Raw genomic sequence first — 19,420 nt, forward strand, 5'->3', positions numbered from 1 at the left:
ACAGGGTACTAAATAAATAAATAAACAAATAATAATAGTAAATAAAATAATCATAATAAATATTTCTTACCCATATCAAATGATATTGTTTTGTTTGTGATTTTTTTTTATCTCTTTTAATATTTCCCTTTTCCAGAAATTTCTCACACTTTAAATTCATAATACATACTTGGTTGTTTGACTAACTCATTGGTATTTGTCAATTTAGATCTACAGATAGTCATCAATAGTATTAGGAAATTATATCTGCAAAGTCGAATCAATAATAACTTTCAACTAGTTCACTCATTAAAAGTCACTCTTATATCAATCTTTAAAGAGAGAATCAAATAGCAAGAGTCAAATTTTAATAATTATATTATATTATCTTAAAAGTCAGTCAATCATTTTCATTTATAACTTTCAAAGGTCATCCATCAATATAAATCAGCCAAAGTCAAAGCAAACCATTATTTATTTATTATTATTTTTTTTTAAAAGAATCAAATCAATCAATTTTTTAAACAATCAATCAATCAGTCAGTCAGTAATTTTTAGATAAGAATAGATAGATAATAATAATAATATAATATTTTAGTTTAGAACAATAATAATATCAATAGTCCAAAATTAATTCGATTTTGGACAAAAAAACAATCCAAAACAGGAAAAAGCAAGTTTCAACGGAAATCCAAAAAAAAACACAAATTTAAACCGACAACAACATTGTCTCTTTCGAACTGATGGTTTTTTGGGTTGAAAGCTCTCTCGCTTGATAAACTTGAATTTGTTTTAATTCCACACAGATCTGAAACATAAAGAATTGATTGAATACAGATTAGATTGGCTTGATCGATAGATAGATGCAAAAACCATGTCCAACAGCAGAACTATCATGGAAGATAAAACAGTCATTGCAGTCATGCACCAACAAACACAGATTTTAGATTCACCGACACTACCGAAACCCTCGTCACTGTTGCCGTTCAATCTCAAGAAATGTCTGTCGTCCAACGATATACTGACTCCACCACAATCGCCACTGGTCCATCCAATTCTCTCTCACCAAAACAACGTACGATCACCTCTACCCAATCCAAAATTCAATCTCGAACAAATCGATGAACAGGAACATGAGAAGAGCAACAACAGATCTTCGAACACTCCAACTCCAAGCTGCGTCTCAACCTCTTCATCTACCTCTGCCACTCACACACCATCCTCACCCTCACATCCACCATTAGTAGCATCAATTTCCTGTGGTTCAATACGTCATAACAATAACAGCAATAAAAATAAGAAATCAACAACAACAACAACAACAATATCTAATAAACAGAGTGAAATATCTTCAGATGAAGATGACGATGATGATGACGACGACCTCGATGAAGAAGACGACGAATCTTCTTCCACTGAAGGACTACATTCATCGACTACAGCATTCTCAACCTCAACATCTTCAAACTTTTCATTGTCATCGGTATCATCGAATACCAATGATTTCTCACCACTTAAATTCAGCAATCCCAATTGTCAGTCACTTCTCGCCGCTGCCACCACTGGAATCACCACAGCCAGTTGCATGTCTAGTCCGTCGTCGACTGTGCTACTGCGTGTCAAACTTCCAGCGTCACATCCTCTCATTACAAAAGTCCTACGTTTTCCACTGTGTCTGACGATCAAGGAGACACTGGATCGCATCCACGAATGCGTTCATCTAGACAACCGTATCAACCTGATTATCATCCACAAACAATCGATTCTTCCACATCAACACCTACTTTCCAACTACTTTGTAAACGACGACGGCATTCTACCGATGATCGAAATCAAAGAGGTCACCTCAATGTCGTCGTCCACCTCGATTCTGGGCAACTCGAACAACTCTAACAACTCCAACTCCAGCCGTCCCAAGCTGTTAAAGACCACCTCTGTACAGAACCTTCTGAACTCAATGCCAAATCCCTATGCCAAAGCGAAGCGAAGCAGCAATGGCAAAGAGAATCTCCTATTCCAACCACCTCCACCCTCGTACACACTGGAACTCGAGAAACTGATGTGGATCACCGGCGACCACTCGAAATCTATACCATGCATACATCACAAATGGCACAGCAGCGAAGGAAAACCATCGAAATTGACCATCATCTACAGCGGATGTGATCGTGAGGATCTAGGAATGATACGCAAAAACATACGTATTCTCTCTGACATTCTCCAATGCAATCTCATCTGTTACGATTACACCGGATTCGGTTTGAACTCCAGTGGAAAACCAACCATGAAAGAGTTACTAGGTGATATCTCCATTGTTTATAATTATTGTATTAAAGTTTTAAATATACCTTCATCAAATATAATATTGTAAGTAAATCAACTAAACCAATTATATCAATCATCAATAATTAACTTCTAATACTAATTTGTTATTTTCTTGCTCTTGTTAGAATGGGAAAATCGATTGGAACAATATGTAGTTTAAAGTTTGCAGGTGAATTATTCCCGAAACCAAATAAGAATGGATCAGTAAATAATAGTAGTAATAATAATAGTAATAGTAATAAGAATATAAATGTTACACCAAGAAAGGAGGAATCTATATATGCGGAGATGCCTCTAGGTGGTTTAATTTTAGTTAGTTCATTTGGACCGAGCGGTCTCAGTGAGAATATTGTAAATAGATTTTTGTCGTTGGATTCACTCGATCACCTGAAATATGTAAATAGAATAGCGTGTCCCGTAATGTTGGTGCACGGCATCGAAGACGATATCGTCGATGTCAAGAGTGCAAAGAAACTCTCGAAACAATTCCAGAAGCTCTACCGCTACATGCCAATAAAGGACGCCAGTCACTGGAATCTCGATAGTACCTACCTGGACGACTACGCCGACGAGATGATCGAGTTTGTTCAGTCGTTGGCACCGGACCAGTTCAACAACCGCAAGGAACGCGAACTCCCACGCTCGTACGCGATGTCGCCCAGCAAAGTGGTCGGTGCATGGCTCGACCGACTGGAGCTGTCCGAGTACACCAATGTCTTTTTGCAAGCCGGCTACTTTGAGATGATGGCGATAGCATCGTTGGATCGCAACATGCTGGAGCTACTCGGTGTCGACGAACCACATATTCCACTGCTACTCGAAGAGATCTCAAAGATATCGGTTCGCTACTCCTCCGGTAGCAGCTCGAGCACGATAAGCGAGATGCCCAGTGAACTGTGTGCACACTTTGTCGTTAGTAGCAGTGGCAGTATCACCTCGTCGTCGACGGCCGACAGCTCTGGAGTGGTCAACTGTCACTGCGAGAGTGGTGAACTGTGTGACTGCAGTAGTAGTAATAATATATATAGTAATGTTAACGCCAACAACAACACCAACTCCAACAACAACAACAACATTAAAACGAATGACAATAATAACTTGATGATTTCCACATAGAAAGAAGCAACTACCAACAACACCATATATTATTTAACAGTGCACAATATACTTGTAATACGAATAGTCAAGAAAACTTATATATTTTTGTAACAAATCAAATGCTCTTTGTACAATAAGTAATTAAATTAAACTTTTATATACATTTATTTATATTGATGGAAGAGAGTTTAAAAAACAAAACAACAATATTAAAGTCTGTTTCTAAATTCTTTTTTTTTTTTTTTTTTACTCTATGATTTAAAATAACTTGTAGTACTTTATATATATATATATCACCATCCGTCATTTTCATCTTCATCATCATCTTCCTCTACTTTATCTTCTTTTTCATTCTCTTTATTAATGCTTTGATCATTTTCTTCTTCTTCTTCTTCTTCTTTTTCATCATCTTTTATTATCACTTTTTCTTGTTGATTTCTATTTACTTTAGTTGGATGATCATTATCTTTATCTAAATCATTTTCCCTTTCTCTCTTTCCGTTATATTTATTTACATTTGATGAAGTACTACTACTATTATTATTATTATTACTAGTTGTTGTTGTTGTAGTTGTTGATGATGTAGAAGTAGTTGTACTATTATCGTTCTTTTCTTTTGAGGTTACTTTTCCTTCTTCATCTTCTTTTGCATATTTCTTTGTCCATTGCTCTGCTGTTCTCAAGAATTGAGGATGATTATTCTTAAATTCATCTGTCTAATATAATTTATAACATCAGTTATATGATTAGTACTATATTGTAAACTATATTTAATGTTGAACATACGATATCTTGCATAAGTGGATCATATGGATTGGGTTCTGACATTAAGAGACGTATCGTACTGAGCACCGTCAGTAGATTTAAACTTGGTGCCCATACACCCTTCGGGGGCATATTCAGTGTGTCTAGACAGATACGACCTTGGTTATCTACATTCGGGTGATAGATCGGTGTGATAAACTTTACTTTTGGTGGCTCAAAAGGGTATCTCATTGGCATTATTATCTCCAATTTGAAAACACCTTTATGATAGGGTGTTGATTCCGGTCCTATAATTGCTGTAGCGAATCAAATAAGTCTTTATTAACAAATTAATCAAAACTATTAAATAACAATTATTTATTATCATTGATAACAAAACAAAAAGAAAAAAGAACATACATGCTTCTAGATGATCTACTTTATCAGCAGCGATCCACGCTTGAATACCAGGTGGTGGATCCTTCTCGAATAGATTCAATTCATATTTCAATCTCGATAGTAAAGCTTGAGGTAATTCACTCATTGCTATCCACTTTATCTAACTATACTGTCGATATATATCAGTTTTTCAAATGAAAAGTCGAATGTTCTTCTAAGAAAACAAAAGATGTAATATTTTTGTTTTTTTGTTTTACAAAATATTATTTTTATTTTGCGCTCACTCTTTTAATATTAATTATAATTATCAAGTCTAACAGACATCATCTGCAACAAAGTTAATACAGGTTTCAAAACTAATGAAATATTTTGTTTTATTAACTAGTGATTTTAAAGATTTGGATCGTCCAGACAAACATTTCTGAGCAAGCATGTATGGAACATTGGTTTACAGTACGATTCATCTGCGCCAGCTCCGTGCTTGGCAATACAATTTCTGTAGCAAACAACGCAATCAACTGCTGTCACCGTATTGACAATACACAGAAGTACCAAAGCAAAGCAACATAGAACAACTAAATTTTTCATTTTATTTTCTTTTTTTTTTTTCAAAAATTATTATTATTTTATCTATAGATTACCACATCTTCAAATTAATAATATTTACCTTTTGTTATAATTAAAAAATTGATAATAAATAATAATAGTTATGAAATTAAACCAGTATTTATACAAAAATTACTTTGGTATTTGTTTGTTTATTTTAAAAATAGTTAGATTATTATTGAAATAATCTTATTAGGATCTTCTTATAAATATATTGATAATTTCTCCATTTGTTATCATCTTTATAGTAACCTGGTATTTTAATTTAATATATACTTGATAGATTTATATTTCCATTGAGTTTGTGTAAAGTTAACCTATTAAGAAATTTAGACCTTACATAATGGTGTACTTTATAAAAATCACATCATCAAGATTATAATATTTGTCAACAAGTAAATACTAATTAACATTAATGTTAAGATAGTTAACAATTTAAATGTATTTCGTTTTTGTTTTTTTTTTTAAAAATTGAAATTTTTTTTTTTTTGGTTTTAGTAAAAAAATGTGATTGTTTTTTTCTCTGATCAAACTTTTCATTGGTGCAGTGTTATTTATTATCTATTTCATATTCAATTATAGTTATCAAAAGATGATGATGCAACAATCATTGAGACTCTCAAAGAGTTTATTGATGTCATCGTCAGCAGCATCGTCATCAAGATTATTGATGAACAGAACTTATTCATCATCGTCAGCACCAGCACCAGCAACAGCTGACTCCATCACAGAGACACAATCATCAGAATCAATAACAGACACAAATGTATTAAATATTAAAAATGATATATTAGTAGATGATTTAATAGTTAGATTTTATAGAGATTTAAATAATAATCAATCGCATCTAAATATTAATGAAATCAATCAAATTGTAGATAAAGAACAAATTAAAATAAATAATAATAGTAATAATGATAATAATAATAATATAAAATTAGATAAGAATCAATTGAAGCTTTTGAAATTGAAAGAAGGTGATATTAATGATTGGCTTATGATTACCAATAATACATATGAACAACTGAAGAAACTCAACATAAATGGAAGCGATCACTGGCAAAAGATGTCAAACTTGGCTTTACAGCGTATTAAACTCAGAGACTACAGTCAAATGATTGCATATCTGACATCATCATCAAAAGCAGCAGTAACACCAGATAGACTCTTACAATTCCAATCAACCAATCCAATCGATCTTTACACAGAAGTCATTTCATTATCAAACGATGATTTAGATTTATCGTTTGACTTTGAAACTGTTCCAACCACTAATAATACAACAACTTATAATAATAATAATAATAATAATAATGAAAATACAAATACTTTGAAACAAGAGTTATTGGATACCAAAGAACTACTCAGACTTTCAACTCTAAGAGAATCTGAGAAAGTGGTCAGCGATATGGAACAACGTATGTTGGAATTGGGCAATAGTCTTTCACAGTTCATCAAGGCAATGGGTGATAAGGATGCATCGCTCCCACAGATCGAACCAGAGACAGATTTCACTGTGGAGTTGGAGCGTATCGCCGAACTTCGTAGGATGCTCTCGTTGGAGGTCGAACGCAGTATCATGTATTTCGAGTTGCTCGGTGAGATCAGCTACATCAAGTTCAACATAGCGTTGCGTAGCGCCAAGATCAACCTTTCCGTGGAAACGCGAGAGTTCTTCTTTTGTCTGGCGCGAATCAACGACTTGAGACGTGCACTGAAAACACTGCAGTTTAAACGTCACTTGTTGTTCAAACATGCCAACGCCAAGATAAAGTCGTCGTACGATAAGAAATCAAAGGCCGCCGCTGCCAACAGCAACAAGAGCAAAGACGAAACCAAAACGATCCTGCGACAACTCCCCAAGGATTCAAAGGAGGCGCGAGAAATCAGAAAGAACGCCAGAGAGATAAGAGAGTTAGGAGTGAAAATCAGCGATATCTACACACTGCTCAAGTGTAACATGCCAACACTGCAGCAAATGAACGTATGTACAGCGTTCCTCGGTAATAATCTCGGTCAACTCAGAGTGCTCGTCAAGACCACACAATTCAGAGACTGCGAACTTCAAGAGTTGAAAACAGACATCTCCTTCTATGCTTACCTTATATCTCGTACCACCTATTTCAAAGAATTAATTAGAGGTATAACACCAACACAACAATTAGAAGAATCTTTTAATTTTTAAAAACAACAACAAAAAAACAACAACACAATAAAATAAAACAAACAAAACAAAACAAAATAAATAATATTATTTTTTTTAATTAATAAATATAGCTAATGAATTGAAAGAGAGGTAAAACAAATAAGTTAAAACAAGCAAATATTAGTTCTATTGAAAAGTTTTAAATTTTTTTTTGAAAATCAATGTTGTTTTCAAATTTGGCGGTGCTGATAAGGTGGTGTGTGGGTGGTAGTTCAAGTTTATGTCGACATTCATTTGTTTATCTATCTCTATCGGTCTATCTCTCTTTCTTTTTGTAAATTCCATATATGATTGATAGTTATCTATTAGATATATTTAAATAATTAAAATATATATTTATATAAAATATATAGATTATAGTATATTTCTTTTTTTTTAATTAGATATATAATAATGGATTTTGGTGGTACTACCAATAACGGTAGTAACAATAGTAATAATGGTAGTACTTCATTGTTTTCTACATTAAACAGCCCACCTAAACCTTTAAACAGCTTAAATAATACACAATCTACAACAGCTGGTGTTGGTCAGTCTGTTTTTGGATCTACATTTATGAATTCACCTCCACCAAACAACAACAACAACAACAACAATATAAATAATAGTAATACATCTGCATTCAAATCTATATTTGGAGGTGTAGCTAATAATAATAATAGTAGTGCATTTGGAGGTGCTGCTATCAGTGGTAGTCTATTCCCAGCAAACAACAATATCAACAGTAATAATAGTAGTGGTGCAGGGTTGTCTGCCTTTGGTTCACCAACAATAGCTAACAATAACAATAATAATGTTCCTACATTCGGTATATCTAGTTTTAGTAATATTAATAGCAATAGTAATAGTGGTGCAGGATTGTCTGCCTTTGGTTCACCAACAATATCTAACAACAATAACAACAACAACAACAATAATAATAATAGTTTTTCTACAACATCATTATCAAATCTAAATCCAAATGCATTACCATTCGAACCAAAGCCAATTAAACAACAACAGCAACAACCAAATAATAATTTAGCTTTTCAACCAATAAAGAAACAAAAGAAGTTATATGTCACAGGTATACCTGCTTTTCCTGATGTTAATAGGTTAAAGACAGATCTTACCGAGTTGTTCGGTCATAGTGGTACTGTTGTTTCAATACAACTACTAAAGAAGATGAATAAATATCATGCTATTGTAGAATATTCAACTATTGTAAGTTTTAAAACACTTTATCGATAGATAGATAGATTATGCTAAGTTTACTAATATAATGTTTTTATTATAATAATAAAGGAAGAGGCAACTGATGCACTGAGGAAAATAAAGTCATTCAAGAATACACCGATTTTAGTTAAAGCATATAAACCTAATAAAGAGACTGCCGACGATACCTATGGCAGTGTAGGTTATCCACCAAGTAAATCACCGATATCTTCATTGTCACAACATCAGCAACAGAATAGCGCCAATGAAAATAATAATAGTAGCATACAATCGAATGATCTCAATGATTTAAAGTTAAAATCACAAGAAAGACAGCTAAGATTCTTATTGCAGAAAAAGAGTAGTCCTCAAACACCAACAGCAATACCAACCGCATCAACATCATTGCCTACAACACCATTGATCGATGCTCATATTAAAGGTGAACAAGCAGATCAAGAAGAGGAATTAATTGAAGATGGTGCAGAAGAACAACAGGAAGGAGATGAAGAAGATATTGAAGAGGAGATTGAAGATGGTGTTGATGAAGTGGAAGAGGAAGAAGAAGGAGATGAAGAAGAAGAAGCAGCAGTTGAAAATCAACAATTCAAAAGAAATGGTATGAGTAATATTAATGGTTTCGGTTCGATATCATCGCCATTTCCTTCGACACCAACAACTATAGCTACACCAATATCGACTCCTATATCAACAACACCAACGGCAACAACACCAGTATCAACACCAATCACAAAGAGAACAGCACCGATTGCAACACCAATGTCTTCAGCTCCGACGACACACATAAAGTCAGATATAAAGAATGCACCAAAGGTTGGATTGTGTATGGATATGTGTCCACCAAGGGAAAGACACAACCGTGAGTTATCGGGCGATATCAACACTCTGGAGCGAGCACCGAACGGCGAGCTGCAGCTGGTGAAGAAATATAAACGTAATGTTGCCGAGGAGTACACTGAGATTCCACCGGAGGATATTCGTCCTTCGCCCATCCTCGCCAAGGTAATGAATCATCTGACCCACAACATTGTAGATCGTCCCGGTATTCCATTCCGTGAGATTCAAAACTTTGTACGTGATCGTTCACGTTCACTTCGTCAGGATCTTACGAGTCAGCATTGCAAAGACGATGTCTCCATTGATATTCACGAGCGCTGCGTCCGATTCCATATTGTCAGTCACCACTTTTTGTGCGAGGAAAGCGAGCAAGACTTTAATCAATTCCAGAATCAAGAGCAACTAAACAACTGTTTGACTAGTTTGAAGTTGTTCTACGACGATCACTACAAATCAACCGGTACCACCTATCCCAATGAAGCAGAGATCAGATCGTACTACATCCTCAACCAGATGGATCACACCTCTGATATGGTATCGTTCTTGATTGCAATACCGGAGCAACTCAGACAACATCCGTTCATTAGATACGCAGTCGATGTCTGGAAAGCATTTAGACACGACAACTACAGTCGTTTCTTCAAGTTGGTCACCAAAGGTACCTATCTACAGGGTTGTCTACTTCACAAGTATTTCAATCGGATTCGTTTGATTGGGTTGTCGCGTATGTCAAAGTCATTCCGTACAAAGGCAGGTCCCTATCCACTCAGTGATCTCTCAATGATGTTGCTCTTTGGTTCCAACGAAGAAGCTGCCACATTTGTCACAGAGATAGGTTTAACTATCGAAATGGAGCAAGTCATCTTTGTTGGTGAAGTCATAGACATTCGTCAAAAGATTTCACCAAAGCGATCGAAATACCTCACAAGCAAAGCACCGTCCACATTCCAAAAGGTTATCGATGTTCCTGAGCCAATTCCCGAAGGTTATTGCCAGTTTTTGGGTATTGAACCATACGTACCGACGGTCTCTCCAATTGCCAAACCTTCAATATCATTATTAAAACCTGCAACTTCAACACCAACATCACTCAACATACCATCGATCATTCATAGTAATACATCTGGTTCACAGCTTGCACCAACAACTAACAACAATAGTATAAATATATTTGGACAACAACAGCAACAACAACAAACAAAGGTTAGAGAAACTTCACTTCCAAAATCATCTCCATCTTCAGCACTTACAAGTCAAGTGGAGCAAAAACAAACGAAACCAAATGAGCAACCCAACAGTATCTTTGGCAATATCAATGGTAGTTTCACAACATCGACTCAGTCAGCAGCTACCAACAAAGATTCTGCTATTTCTTCACCTCCATCTGCTTCTTCTATCTTTTCACAAATAACACCGACAAGCGCACCTGCAAAAACACCTGAAAGATCTACAATGGAACTGCCTCCCCCATTCTCAATACCCACATCAACAACGACACCAACAACTACACCAGTAAAGTCCGACACACCAAGTTTACCTTCGATTTTCAATATAACTCCTCAAACAGCTAAGCAATCGACAAATTTATTTGAAACACCAGCACCACTGACGCACAAGCAACCAAAATCAAAAGATGATGATTCATTATTTAGTAACAACTTAACATTACCACCACCAACTTCATCATCAACTACCACTAAATTAGGTGGTCTATTCCCATCCAATCTCTTACAAACACAAACACCAATCGATACCAACAAGAGCAACGACATCACAACTCAATCTTTGGATTATACACCAATGAAACTAGCTACACCAGCTCCACCCAAATCAACTTTGGACAACTCTTTATTCCAAACACCGGCGGAACCAAAATCACAAGTACCATACACACCTATGAACATTTCAACTAAAAAGTCAACAGATCTTCTCTCTACCACCCCATCTCCAATGGCACTTTCAACCCCATTCGTAGATCAAAAGAGATCCTCGACATCGATCCCTCAATTCCCACAACATCTTATTAATCAAGAAGCTGTTGACATCAAGAAGAAATCCTCAGAGACCGTGCCTGTATACCTGCCAAAGAAGATATCAAGATCATATAAAGAAAAAGTATGTAAAACTATCATTATAACAAAAAGGATATATTTTTAGCAAATATTAATTAATCTATCAAAAGTCAACAGAAACACTGTTACGATATTTCTTTAACCATTGGTCAGCTAAGACTAAACAGTACATCGATATGAAGAAGCAGATTTCCTCTATTGAAAATATGGTTTTCTATGCACATGGAACACCTGTCCAAGACATCAAATCACCACTTATCCCATTGAAGATCAATGGTGAGCAATCAAAGGTGATAACCATTGTCCCAAATAATAATAATAAGAAAGAAAAAGTAGTACTATCAGCTATACCAGTACCTTTTACGATCTACGATACATTGCTTAAGAAGCAACAGAATGAAGAGAATATCTATTGGAAGTTATTTGTCTCTGTGCCAATGGAGAAAGACGAACAACTTGCACAACACCTCAAGCAATTGCTATCGTACGAACCAGCAACCAAAAACACAAATACTTGGTCAAAGTATGAATCGAATCAAACCGAATATCTTCATCAAACAGAGAGCGGTGCTTTGACAAAGAGAATATCAATGAAACCAGCTCATCTAGCAATTATAACAAAACAACATCCAAATGAAATAGTTGTAAGTTTTCAAACAAATAATAATACAAAAAAAAAAGTATAAATCTCTTAACTAATGATCAATTATTTTAGATGAGAGGTGTGGCATCTATTCTATTTGAGTTTAATAATTTATTTAGTCCTGATAATGAACAGAGATTAAGTAATCTATTGAACAAAATTTCGGTTCATGGTGACCGAAAGATATCACTTTTGTTCATTGGCACTGTTGACCACCCTTCATTGAAACCACTCTTTCAAGAGAAGATCAATGAGTTTATCAATAGGAACAAGGGTCATTGGGATACCATTATATCCAAGTGGAACATCGAATTTGTTGATGAACAAGAATCTAATGGATGGGCACCGTTGAGACAACAAGTAGAGCGATCACTGATTTGGTTGGCCAAGTACTCAGATTCGATTCATCCGGTTGAGCTAATTCCCTTGTCAACTATTCTCGATAGTATAATCACTCACAAGTTTGGCCCAATTCTACGTCCTTACTATATAATGTCCAGTAAACCTAATGAAGCGTCGCTTCTTACATCCCAACTGATTACACCATGCAAACTCATCGAATATTTCAACAGCATGCTACAGCAACTGACCAAGTTGATCACCAACCCAGGCCTGAAGACCATTGATTGGCCAATTCCCGAGTTTTCATTTGACAACTCAAATCTACATTGGAATAGTGATGGAATCTTTGATTTTGTTACCAAATCATTGAAATCAATTGCTCTGCCTCCACTTCCAAGAGATTTGCAAAATCTGATTGCAGCAACTATTGTCACCTCTGCTCAGAATTCATTCGATGGATTTAATACTATGCTATTAACCAATGACCTTAAAATGATTGACAAGATTCACTCTTGGCTGAAACAGTTCACCTCAGGAGAGAACACCCAAATGTTGCTCTCACAAATCAAGCATATTTTCCAGTCTTTCGATCAAAAGTTACAAAGTAATTATCAAAAATCAATCATATAGAATTTTACTTTATTTATTTACCTAACTTTTACTCTGATTTAAATTTTAGATCCTAATATAAATACTGTTATTCCACTTCCATGGCATATCATATTCGAGTTGGTTTTATCACATCAAATTAGTACGGTTCCTCTATTGAACTGCTACTATCATCAAGATCTTTTGGGTTATTTAGATTCATACCAACAACAGCATTCATCACCAACAATCGGAATGATAAAGATCGATACACCAACAATACAACAGTTTACACCAACCAAATCAACACAAAAGATGACACCGGTCAAATCAATCACACCCAATACAACACCAAATCAAAAGAGTAGCGAACTTTGCCTTGAAGATTTGGATATCTTTAATACCAGTCCATATAATCCCAAAAAGAGAGATCATTCGGAAGTACCAACAAACTCCATGGACCTCTATCCAGAAAAATACTCGAGAACCTCAACCAACTTCTCGCAGAGTCTAAATATGAACACCTACGATAAAAAAAACAAATTGGACGACCTCTTGTCAAGCCTTGCACAAGAAAAACGAGAGAATCAAAGATTCGAAGAATCACTGTACAAATCAAACTTGTGGTGATATAAATAAAGATTCTCAAACATATATATAAATATGATAGTTTTTATTATTATTATTACAATGTTAAATATCGAATTGTTTAATTTTGTAACCTTGTGAATTGAGTGTAGCAAAAGAATCTGTACTAGTTGTTCTGTTGACAGCCTCTGCATGGTCAGAATAAGCAAATATTCCTTTGTATTTAATGAAATAAATACCAACTCCAAGCATCACCAAAATTAGTCCAATCGATCCAAAAATAATACCCATAGCCAAATAAGGTCTTGCAGGTCGTTTAGTTTCCAAATCATAAATAATAATTGGGGTATTGGTTGCAGTGATATTTTCCATACCTGTTGTTGAAGATGCTCCTGTTGTTCCAACTGAAGTGGTGCTTGTATCAGAACCAGTTGTAGAGCTATTTGTTTTTTCTACGAAATACAATGATAGTTTTGTGGAGGATTTAGAAAAACCACTTTCATACTTTATGTTGTTATATTCGATTATAGTTATCTTTGACAAATTAAACTGAGATTGGTCATCGAAATAGAATAATGTAATATTCTCTGAGAAATTGTTATTTATAAATAGGTTGACTTCCGAAGTAGAGAAAAATTTGACATTTTTTGTGCTGACTTTAAATTAAAAAGAATTAGTATTAAATCTAAAAAAAATTAATTGATAGACCTTACATTGAGTAAAATTAGTTTTGGAATCAACAAAAATATTGAATATTAATCCTTTGGTTGATGAGATATCACAATCCACTAAGAGTTTAGATGTTTCTCCAAATGATCCAAAGTATAAATAATCTTTTGCTTCTATATTGTTTCCACAAGTTAAAGAACCATTTCCCTCTATATAACTGATATCATGAAAAACTATCTTTGTATTTCTAAAAGCCAAATCTCCATTTATTGATAAAAATGAACTGTTATTAACAGAGTTCATTTTTCCATTAAAATTAATTTTAGAAGAATACAAATCGATTTGTCCATTCTATTATTAGAGAAATTATTATTAACTTATTTATAATTATTTTGACAATGTAATACTACATACATTAATAATAATATTATTATCTAAAATATTCAATCTTGATTGGTTCTATATACAAAAGAAATGTTAAAATTTAGTTGGTAAGGTTTAAAAAACATTCATCTTACCAAAGTTAATATGAAGGATTCACTGTTTACATTATTGGAAAGTGATATATTTGAATTGAATAAATTTAATTTTGAACTAATGTTGGTATTGGAAATCTCTAGAACTGAATCTTCGACAGAGATAAATGGTACCTCAAACTTTGAAGAAGAAATAGATATGGTGGAGTTTTGAATTACTGATACTGTTTCTATTGTTGTTGAAAAGTTATTTGAAATTTTAAGGAGTTCTAGGTTTGATAATACAAATTTTGATTCTCCCTTTTAGTTTTTTTTATATAGAATGTAAATATTAAATCAAAAAAATCTTTATTTAAAATAAAACTTACTTTTATTTCTATTGAAATGAGAAAATCTGAAGAGATTACTTGGTTTATTGTCAAAGTTGAATTCAAAATAGAAAGTGTAATATTTTGGTTGAACAAACAATTTTGATTTAAATTTATATCTGTATTTATTCCTATAATATCATTATATTCAAGTTGACTATTTATACACTCTAAATGTTTTCCATCAAATGTTTCACTATACACAGATAATAAATTTATAGTAATAAATAAAAAAGATATATAAAAATACATTTTTTTTTTGTAAATGAGAAAAAGATAAAAATAACACAATTAATTAATTCCTTTTAGATTAAAATGAGCGGGAACTCTGGTATTCTTTATCAATTGTATCTTTCAGAGGTTTGAACCTTCCTCTACAAATTACCTAGTTCCACAAAGATTAGTGAATGATTAGCTTATCAAAAACATAATTCAAACCTCCAAGATCTGCACCAATGAAACCTTTTGTTTTTTTAAGATATTATTTAGATGTGTGAAAATTTGCTAGTTTTTTGATGATCAGCAAAAAACTTTTATTTTTTAGTCACAAAAATTGGATCCCCATTTCTGTGATCAGCATTTTTAATGTTAATTGAACATATCACCACGTTTGCAAGTCTTTTAGTGCACAACTTTACCTATCATTCTTTTAAGTTTATTTAAAAAAATAAAAATCAAGTGTTGTTTGTGGTTGTTTGATTAATCTAATAATCATCCCGTCCCGAACCTTGATAAATCAGAGTTTTCAAAAATAAAAAACAAAACCAAAAAAATTCAATAATTTGTGTTGTATAATACATGTACACTTATCAATATGTGTGTATGAGTTATGAATACTATTAAAATAATATTTGTTTATTGAGTGAGAAACTTCTCATTATATAATTTTATATATTTATCACAATTCTCCAATTGATTTGATTGCTCAAAGAATTTATACACTGTAAAAAATAGAGTATCGTCGCCTTGCAATGAAGCATGCTTTAGGAACTCGTCTACATTATATTTGGTCTTGGTGCTTCTCATGAATCTAAGTGCAAGCAACACCTGTTTCTTCTCCAAAAGAGTCGATATAATTACATTTGGCATCTTCAAACGTTTAAACATATCTAAAGATAATTGAAGTGCTGGTGGATAGGTTTCACTGATCGAAAGTAACTTGTATGCTATATTCTCTGAATCTTCAATTACATTATATTGTAAAAATCTGTGAAGTTGAGAAAACCTGAAAAAAAAAACTAATTAGTAAATAATAAAATAGTTTTTTAAATTAAAAAAAAAAAAAAAAAAAACAAAACTTACATTTGATTATCAATAAATAAACTTAATAATAAACTAAATAGTTTATCAGATTTACCACAGTATTGGTAGTTGAGGGAACGGATATACTCTGTCAAGATAGCAATTAGGAATCTAGAGTCAACTTCGATTCTCTGTAGGTTTGATTCTTTATCTGCCTGTGACATGGTAGTGCTCGACTTGATCGTTTGTATTTGTTGTGTAAGATTGTCGTAGATTGGGTTGAAAACATGTTCAAAGAGATCGTCAGAGTTGACAAGGATGTTGGCCGGACCTCTGGTTCGCATGCTGACAACCTGATGAGTGATACCGTTGATACCTCCGGTTGACTGACTCGACGAGATATCGAGAGAGCTCAGATCAAGACCGGAACCTGATTGTTTTAAGGAGGAAGCAGTGGATGCACCGCGCGACGAACTCAGACTAACACCATTAGTCATTGTTCTCTGTGTGTTGGAAGGGGGTGGAACGAATCTTGTAGCAGAGGAGGTGGAGGAATTCAACGATCCAGAGCTCACAACTGGCGGTAGTGTTGGCGAGTTGGAGTTGGAGTTGGAGGTCGACGTTGACAGACCCTGTTGACGCGTATTTAGATCGCCAATGAGATCTTCATCGTCGGCACTCGATGGTTTTGCTGGCGACTGTTTCTTGGCAGCCATATTCAAGTGTTGTTGGATGAGTTGTGTATTGTTTCTACTGGTCATAGTGAAGAGGTCGTGGTTGAGTGAATCGAATATCTTTCCGAGTACTTCGAGCGGCTCTGACTTGTATTCGATGATCGTCTTGATGTGTTGTAGCAGAGCGATCTTGGCGTTGGGCGACGAACGCAATTGAAGGAATGGGATGATCTTGTCAGTGTCTACCTGGAAGAAGTTTGAAACTTTTTCGAAATTCAATGTGACTTCATACCAGTGTCCAGACAGGCTGTCAAAGATGTAATTAGGGAATACATATCTCCATGATGAAAGATAAAGTTGATGTTGTTGCTGTTGTTGTTGAGAGTTCTGACGTGGTGTGAGCTGTCCAGATTGTTGTTGTTGTTGGTGGAAATTGACGAGATCGGTGACGCTGGAAGAGCTGCTATTGAAAAGAGTCATTGGGATGGCAGAGATTGGGAAGTTCGAAGGTGACTTGAGCATACGTAGGTCGTACACCATCGATACTTTGTGCTCGTTGTAGTGGACGATTACGATGTTGTCGACGATATGAATCTGATTGGTTCCGGTCATGAGGAACTTGATCATCTGCACACGATAGACAGTCTCATTGTTCAACTCGTAGAACGACATCTGATTCTGATCGGAGAAGATACAGTAGTTTCTACCGTATAGTATGGTCATATACAAATTACTGAGATCCAGTGGTACACTGCTATCCACTGTAAATCTTGCCAGTTTCTCTATATAGCTCTGAGTGAATCTGTAGGGTTGAATTGTATTTCCAGTTCCTCCATATGTCAAAATTGTCGATGTCTTTGGCTAAAGTATAATTAACAATAAATTGATTGTATTAGATTTAATTAAGATCATATAACTAATTATAACTCTCCTCTCTGTCTCTCTCTCTCTCTCTCTCTCTCTCTCTCTCTATCTATCTATCTATCTATCACTAAACTTACAGAAAAGACAAAAGAATGTATCTTTGTTTTTGTATCTTTGACCAATTTACATTGTATTTCAGTTTGATTCGATGTGATTTGATATAGTTCCAATGAGGTGTTGGTGATGATCAACAAAGTATCGACCTTTGTCGATATGAAGTAGAATGATAGAATTACAGTTCCTCTTGTCGATTTATATCTAGTGTTTTGTATGATTCTTTTACCATCATGAATATTTAATATTTCCTATAATAATAATAATAAAACCATTATTAGCAATCATAAGGTAAAGTAAAAGTAAACATTTCTTTGATGAAAAAACATACGATATCGGTATCATTAAATTGTGTTGCAGCATATAAACCATTAGGTGAAAATTTTGCATCTTTTATTGGCTTATCGGAACTATATATTAAATATATATACATTAAATGCACAGTATTAAATAATCAATTTATTTTAATTTTGAAAAATAAAATATTAGTTATTGGTTATTATTATTATTTGTAATTTTACTAAAATTATTATTATGATTATGATGATGATGATGATGATGCCTACCAATAATAACCTCTCTCTTTTGAATTTGATAGCGGTACATATCCGAAACCACTAGAGTTTGCTAATATAACAACACCTAAATTGTCATCCAATGATAGAAATGATTCATTCGATTCTATCTTTAAGCCAATTGGCCTAAGCTCTACTGACATATTCTATTATTCTATTATTATTATTATTATTATTATTTATTATGAACTCTTTATTTACTGTGATTATTATCTATATTTATGTTTCTTGATCAAATTAACTAACTATCTATCTATAAAATAAAAGTAAAACATTCAAAGATGATCAAATAGTAATTGTAAAAGTTGTTTATACTCAGAGGTAACTACTAGTCAAATCGATTAAATATATCTAAATTAATAATAATATATAATAATAATATATTGATTGTTGATTTATGCCTAAAAACGATCAACTGATTATTATTGCTCCAAAGAAAATAATAATAAAAAAAAAAATTATACATGTACAAAAAAAAAAAAAAAATTACAAAATCTTTTTCTTTCTTGCTCAAAATTTAAAAAAATTGTTGTTTCAATTTTGGAGTGATTGATTTTTTGAGAATCAGAGTTTAGTGCAAAAATAATTATCGGCGAGTGACGATTTGAATTGCAAACCAATGTTGTATTTAACAATATTAAATGGTTCACTATTATAACTTAAAAGAATTGCTATTATAATTATTTATTTGATAAAATAATTATTTGAAATAATGATTTTCAAAAAAGTAGATTTTTACAAAAATTATGTTTTTAATAAACCAAGAACAAAGAATGTATAGAATATCTAAACGTTA

At 33.5% G+C, this 19,420-nt stretch overlaps 5 protein-coding genes across 5 annotated transcripts; 3 read left to right on the forward strand and 2 right to left on the reverse strand.

Moving 5' to 3' along the window:
* Positions 1-853: 853 nt before the first annotated feature.
* Positions 854-1,872, forward strand: PPL_00445 (uncharacterized protein; the record flags this gene model as incomplete). The annotated part of the gene is made up of 2 exons (XM_020571475.1): positions 854-1,462; positions 1,573-1,872. 2 exons carry the CDS (start codon positions 854-856, stop codon positions 1,870-1,872), a joined length of 909 nt encoding a protein of 302 aa, XP_020438749.1.
* A 558-nt stretch (positions 1,873-2,430) lies between these two features.
* On the forward strand, positions 2,431-3,044 carry PPL_00446 (uncharacterized protein; the record flags this gene model as incomplete). Its single annotated transcript, XM_020571476.1, has 2 exons — positions 2,431-2,655; positions 2,850-3,044. The coding sequence occupies 2 exons, from the start codon at positions 2,431-2,433 to the stop codon at positions 3,042-3,044; spliced, it is 420 nt and encodes a 139-aa protein (XP_020438750.1).
* A 651-nt stretch (positions 3,045-3,695) lies between these two features.
* On the reverse strand, positions 3,696-4,690 carry PPL_00447 (ubiquitin-conjugating enzyme E2; the record flags this gene model as incomplete). The annotated part of the gene is made up of 3 exons (XM_020571477.1): positions 3,696-4,118; positions 4,189-4,463; positions 4,567-4,690. The coding sequence occupies 3 exons, from the start codon at positions 4,688-4,690 to the stop codon at positions 3,696-3,698; spliced, it is 822 nt and encodes a 273-aa protein (XP_020438751.1).
* A 286-nt stretch (positions 4,691-4,976) lies between these two features.
* Positions 4,977-13,684, forward strand: PPL_00448 (putative minichromosome maintenance de; the record flags this gene model as incomplete). Its single annotated transcript, XM_020571478.1, has 10 exons — positions 4,977-5,029; positions 5,253-5,291; positions 5,734-7,292; positions 7,429-7,447; positions 7,741-8,560; positions 8,642-10,098; positions 10,180-11,524; positions 11,592-12,125; positions 12,197-13,070; positions 13,146-13,684. The coding sequence occupies 10 exons, from the start codon at positions 4,977-4,979 to the stop codon at positions 13,682-13,684; spliced, it is 7,239 nt and encodes a 2,412-aa protein (XP_020438752.1).
* Positions 13,685-13,747: 63 nt separating this feature from the next.
* Positions 13,748-18,767, reverse strand: PPL_00449 (colon cancer-associated Mic1-like domain-containing protein; the record flags this gene model as incomplete). The annotated part of the gene is made up of 11 exons (XM_020571479.1): positions 13,748-14,298; positions 14,356-14,662; positions 14,726-14,770; positions 14,830-14,967; positions 15,007-15,056; positions 15,156-15,286; positions 16,096-16,380; positions 16,458-17,932; positions 18,073-18,300; positions 18,381-18,459; positions 18,616-18,767. The coding sequence occupies 11 exons, from the start codon at positions 18,765-18,767 to the stop codon at positions 13,748-13,750; spliced, it is 3,441 nt and encodes a 1,146-aa protein (XP_020438753.1).
* Positions 18,768-19,420: the final 653 nt, after the last annotated feature.

Source organism: Heterostelium album, assembly GCF_000004825.1.
Source record: "Heterostelium album PN500 unplaced genomic scaffold PPL_scaffold1, whole genome shotgun sequence".
Lineage (NCBI taxonomy): Eukaryota > Evosea > Eumycetozoa > Acytosteliales > Acytosteliaceae > Heterostelium > Heterostelium album.